Here is a 6,000-nt window from a genome sequence, read left to right as displayed (position 1 = left end):
GTAATGATGATGATAGTAATGGTAATGGTGATGATGATGGTGATGGTAATGATGATGATTTACTATGTGCCAGGCACTGCGTACTAAGCACTTTACAATACAACGACTTTGGGGAAGTGCTGTTGTTATAGGCATTTAACACATGAGATAATAAAAAAAAAACACTTGGCCAGCCTTAAAGGGCCATATAATTCAGAGTCATCATTATGGTGGCATAACAGACAGAGAGGCAGCTGTAGTCTACACTGGACAGTTAGGTGGTGGCAGTATGGAGTCAGGAAGACCTGAGTTCAAATCCAGCCTCAGACACTTACTAGTTGTGTGATCCTGGACAAATCACTTAAACCACTATTTGCTTAGTTTCCCCAAATGTAAAATGTGAATAATAATAGCACCTCCCTCCCAGGGTTGTGGTGAGGATAAAATGAGATAACAATTGCAAAGTACTTAACACAGTGTCAGGAACGTAGCAAGTGCAATATAAATGTTAGTTATTATTACTTTCATGAGCTGGGTAACTGTCGGCAAATCACTTAATCTCTCAGTGCTCAAAGCAACTTTTAAAGGTGTGAGGTACAGACCAGTCTGACCTGCATCTGCTTTGGTGAAGGAAGTTTCCATCTATATTGGGAGGCCCCCACACCATTTAAATCACAGGTCCAGACCTCTCTCCCAAAATATATTATAGTTATTGGAGACAACGGGAATGGAGGCAAAGCCAAGATGGTGGAAGAGCTGAAAGCAATAGAACCAAGCTGCTCTACATAAAACTCCAAACAGAGCTAAGAAACAATGTACCAGACCAAACACTGATGGGAAAACCTGGAAGCAACACGGCACAAAGGACACAGCCTTGACTGGAGTCAGAGGACCTGGGTTCAAATTCTAATTATGCCATGTGCTACCTAGTGACCTGGGGTAATTCATTTATCCTCTCAATGCCTCAGTTTCTCATCTCACCTCTGACATTACCTGGGTGAGTCCATTCCCATCACCCTCAGTTTCCTCCTCTATAAAATATGGGGGTTGGACTAGATGACTTCTAAATCTTTAATCCACTTCACTCTCCTTCTACAAAACTCTCAGCTACATCCCTCAGCTTCTGCTTGTGTAGGGGAAGAGCCCCACTCGTCCCCCAGAAAAGGCTCCAAGAACACTGGGAGGAGAGAACAAGGGAATTGGATCTATTCTAGAGGACACTTCCTCAGCTCTCCTTCACCCCACCACCCACGATACTGGCCTACAGGCACCCTGCCAAATACACTGTGGGGGAAAGCCTGTGTTAACTACTTGGTCACAAGAGGGAGCTCATGTGTCAGCAGAGTGACATGATTAGGCTGATAATCATGGACCATTGTAGTTCCATGGGATCAAAGGTCTCATATAGGATCACATTCTTGTGCCAAAAGGGACCTTAAAGGCCATCTGGCCCAACCCCACATTTGACAAATGAGGAAACTGAGGCCCAGAAAGGTTAAGTGACTTGCTAAGGGTCACACAACTAGTAAGAGTCAAAGTCAGGATTTAGGCTCAGTTCCTCTGACTCCAAATCTAGCACTCTTTCCACTCAATCTTCTCATTTTCCAGATAAGTAAACTTGGGGTATGACTAAATGTTGAACGGGTTGCCTTAGAATTTAGTGAATCTCCCTTCCCCTCCCCCCAATAGTAATTTTTTAAGCAAAGGTTGGATGGTGGTGGTAGTACAAGTAATAGGAGTAGTAGTTGTTGCTGTTGTTTAACCATTTCAGTCATGTCCAACCCTTCATGACCCTATTTGGGGTTTTCAAGGCAAGGATACTGGAGTGGTTTGCCATTTTTTTCTCCAGCTCATTTTACAAGATGAGGAAACTCAGGATATGACTAAATGCTAAATATTTTGCCTTAGAATTTAGCAAATCTCCCTTCCCTTCCTCCCAACAGAAGTTCCTTAAGCAAAGGTTAGATGTCATAGAGGAGATCAAATTCAAGTCTGAATTGGACTCAGTGGGCACTGGGGTCCCTTCCACCTGGGAGACTGCTCCTTCTCCATCTCCTTTGCTGGATCTTCATCCAGGTCATTCCCACCAACTGTGGGGGTCCCCAAGATTCTGCTCTGGGCAATCATCTTCTCCTTCTATATAATCTCCCTTTATCATCAGTGCCCATGGGTTCACTGATAGCTCTATACAAATGCTTCCCAGAATTACAAATCCAGTTCTAATCTCTCTCCTGAGCTCCATGTCACCAACTGTCTATTACGTATCTCAAACTGGGTGTCCCATAATCATCTCAAACTCAACATGTCCCAAACTGAACTCATTCTCTTTCCTCCAAATCCAAGGTTCCCCATCATTGTCAAGGACACCTCCATTCTCCTAGTCACCAGTGCTCATCATCCTCACTCCTCACCCTCATTCTTCTCCCATTTCCAATCTGTCGTTAAATCTTGTCATTTCTATATTTACAACCTCTCCCAATTTATCCCCATCTCCTTTGACACTGCCTCCACCCTGGTGCAGACGCTTACCATCCCATGCCTAAACTACTTCAGTAGCTGCAGCTGGGTCTGCCTGCCTCAAGTCTCACCCCACTCTAGCCCATCCTTCATTCAGCCACTAAAGTGATTTTCCTAAAAAAAGTCTGACCATGTCATCCTTCCTACTCAACAAAATCCAGATGCCCTGTTGCCTCATGGATCAAATATAAAATCCTCTGCTTGACATTGAAACCTCTTCACAACCTGGCCCCTTCCTACCTTTCCATTCTTCTCACACTTCACTCCCTCCAAACTCTTAGTGATCCAGCTACATTGGTTTACAACATTCCTCAAACAAAACACTTCACCTCCCATCTTTGTACCTTTGCACTGGCTATGTCCCCTGCTTGAAATGCCCCCCCTCCTCCCCTCTACCTCCTGGCTTCCTTCAAGACTCAGCTCAAATCCCACCTTCTGCAGGCCTTCCCTGGTCCCCCTAACTGCTCATGCCTTCCCCTCCCATTTACACTGGCTAAATCATGTATTCCCTTCTTTATTTGTGTGTTGTCCCTCCCCTTAGATTGTGAGCTCCTTGAGGGCAAGCACTGCTTTTGCCTTTCTTTGAATCCTTGGCTGCCAGCTCTAGTAAACCCTCAATAAATGTTTGTTGACTGGCCCACTGACAAGGGTTCTGGGATTCAGAGTTGCCCAGCCCCAGAGTTAGGGTTATTTACAAACAAAGAAAGTGACAGAGCCAGGACTGGTACCATGGAGAGAGCACTGGGCTTGGACTTTAAACTCACATGGGATCCTTGCTAGCTAGCTGTGTGAGCTTGAGCAAACCAGTTCATTTCCCTGAGCCTCAGTTTCCCTATCTGTAATACCTCCCACGTGAAGTTCCTGTGATGCTCAACAGAGATTCCACATGTCAAGCATGCTGCAAACATTTCAACAGCTCCATATTTCAGATGTTAATGTGATTAATATGATTATTATTAACACTGATTAATAATTAATCATCCCAAGGTTGTTGTGAAGATAAAATAAGTTAAGGATTGCAAAATTCTCTGGAAATCTTGAAGTGCTATATAAACGTTATCTGTGATGTTTGCTAATTGCTACCTGGCATTTGTGTATGGAGCTGGAGTCAGAAGAACCAGGTTTTAATTCTGCTTCTGACACTAGGTGAACTTGGCTGATACCTCTCATCTCCTGGGCCACAGCTGGTCCCATCCAGGCTTGATATCTCATGCCAGCTGCCCCAGGCCAGTTACCTCCTCCCTACCTGCCCATAGTGCACGTGGCCCCTGGGTACCTTGTGGACATTCAACTGAGGCCTTGTCTTATATCAGGCCCTAATAATTTTATGGATGTAAACTTTGTCTTTCCAACCAGCCCTCACTCCTTGAGAACAGAAAATGCTCTCCCATTCCCACTTCTATATGTCTCTTCAGAGGGCCTGGCCCAGAGCTGGCCACACACAGCAGATTCCAAGGTTACTCCTCCTCCTCCCTTTATCTCACCTGTGATGGTATAAAGGCCTGTGATGGCCAGAAGGATAATGATGGCCAGGTACAGGTCGAGCCCCAAGGCCAACTTAATGAAAATGGCTCCTGAGAAAATATCAGCCTGAAAAAGAGAAAGGGCCATTACAGTCAATGGGTACATGATAGAACTCATGGTACTTTAGCATCATCCCAACACCAAACTTCCCCATTTAGGTTGATGGACCCACCATTTTCCCAGGCTCATCACCTCAGAATTCCCCTGGGATCTTCCTTCTCCATTGTCCCCCAGTCTGTTGTCAAGCTTTGCTGACTCCCACTCCACACCATCTCTCCAATCCTTACTCTCTGCTCACACTGCCTCCAATTGAGTTGAGAAAGTTTGGGTATATCCTCCCACCTGAGGACTTTCTTGGTGACCCACAGTGCCTCCCCTGACACCCCAAGTAATCACCTCATATTTATTTTATCTCTATTTTGTATATGAGAGACAGTGTTGTATAGCAGCAAGGAAGACCTGGGTTTGAGTCCTGCCTCTGACATCCTGATTGTGTGACCCTGGGTAAATCACTTATCTTCTCAGAATTCTAGCCAACTCTCTTCTATTATAATTTGCAGAGCAGGCACTGACTTGTATTGGCAAAGAGTTTCCTCATCCAGGAGTTCTTTAGGCCAATGAAATCATTTATCCAAGTCACATTTTTGTCCTTATACTTAGAACAAGTTGGGGTATACAAGTTGTACAGCCCCACAGAAGGTAAGTGTCCTGAGGGCAGAAACGATTTCATTTTGTTGTTTTGTCCTTAGCATTAGCACAGTGCTTGGCATGTGGTAGGTCCTTCATAAATACTTGTTGAGAAGATGGCTCTCATTCCTGAAGCCTAGCTGTTGCCAGGAATCACTCAAGAGGAATCACCCACATCTGTGGGACTGGGATGTTTGATTATAGAGCCCCTAAGATTTCAAGTCATTTCTTCTCTATCCCCCTCCCAAAAATATCAACACTGCAACAACCTTCTTCTTAGCCAAGATGTAATAACTAAATATGCCTTCACTAAATTATCACCTGCCAGAGCTAGAAGCTGCCTTGGGTCATCTAGTCAAATTTTTTGTCTGATACTGGAATCTGTAGCATGGGAAGCATATGCCTGAAGACCTCCAGTGACAGGGAACTCACTACCTTCTAAGCCAGCCCATGCTACTATGGGACAGCTGTCATTGCTGAAAAGTGTTCCCTGATAACAAGGTGAAATCCATTTCTTTGCAACATCCCTTCAATGGTCCTGGCTCTGCCCTCTGGGGCCAAACAGAAGATGTTTATTCCTTCCATGACGTAACCCTTCAAATGCTTGAAAGTAGCTTTCATGTCCCCCCAAGTCCTCTCTTCTTCAAATGAAATATCTTTATCATAGCTTCAATGCCAGACCTTCCCCTTCCTCATCCTCCTCTTCTCTACATTCTTTGGCTCAATGTCCAATCCAGTTCAAATCAAACTCCCTTGCTTTCCACATAAGGAAAGTAAAACCCAGACAGAGGAAGGCACTTGTATGATGAAATGGAATAGGCATTTTTAAGTGCCTGCTATGTTCCAGGCACTGTGCTAAACATTTTATTTACAAATACTATCTCTTTAATAATATTATACATTGTATAAATGTTATCTCTTTAATAATACACATTATTCATAAATATTTGATCTTCGCAACAACCCTGGGAGGTAGGTACTATTATGATCCCAGTTTTACAGTTGAAGAAACTGAGGCAAATAGTAGACAAGTCATACATCCAGCATCATGCTGCTAGTAAGTGTGCAAGGCCAGATTTGAACTCATTTGAAATTTAATTCTTGGTCCAGTGATCCATCCACTGCCCCACCAGCTGCCACTTCCTTGTGGAAAGTCAAATAGTGCTTTCTTATCCTGCTACAGTCAGTCAGCTGTGTGGCCTAGGCCAAGCGTCTTCTCTCTCTAGATCTCAGTTTCCACATCTGTCAACTGAGCGGAGAGAAAAAGATGATCGCTAAGGGCCTTTCTACCTG

At 44.2% G+C, this 6,000-nt stretch overlaps 1 protein-coding gene across 1 annotated transcript in view; it reads right to left on the bottom strand.

Annotated features, from left to right (window-relative positions):
- The window catches only part of SLC5A1 (solute carrier family 5 member 1), a 68,677-nt gene that overhangs the window by 24,447 nt on the left and 38,230 nt on the right, over positions 1 to 6,000 (bottom strand). The window contains exon 6 of the mRNA XM_027865244.1: positions 3,981 to 4,086. Coding sequence (XP_027721045.1) covers positions 3,981 to 4,086 — 106 coding nt within the window. The remainder of the gene's footprint in view (positions 1 to 3,980; positions 4,087 to 6,000) is intronic.

Source organism: Vombatus ursinus, unplaced genomic scaffold, assembly GCF_900497805.2.
Source record: "Vombatus ursinus unplaced genomic scaffold, bare-nosed wombat genome assembly UNPS02001287.1, whole genome shotgun sequence".
In the NCBI taxonomy this organism is placed as follows: Eukaryota; Metazoa; Chordata; class Mammalia; order Diprotodontia; family Vombatidae; genus Vombatus; species Vombatus ursinus.
Note: the sequence above shows the minus strand (reverse complement) of the source record. Positions and strands in the feature narration are given on the sequence as shown.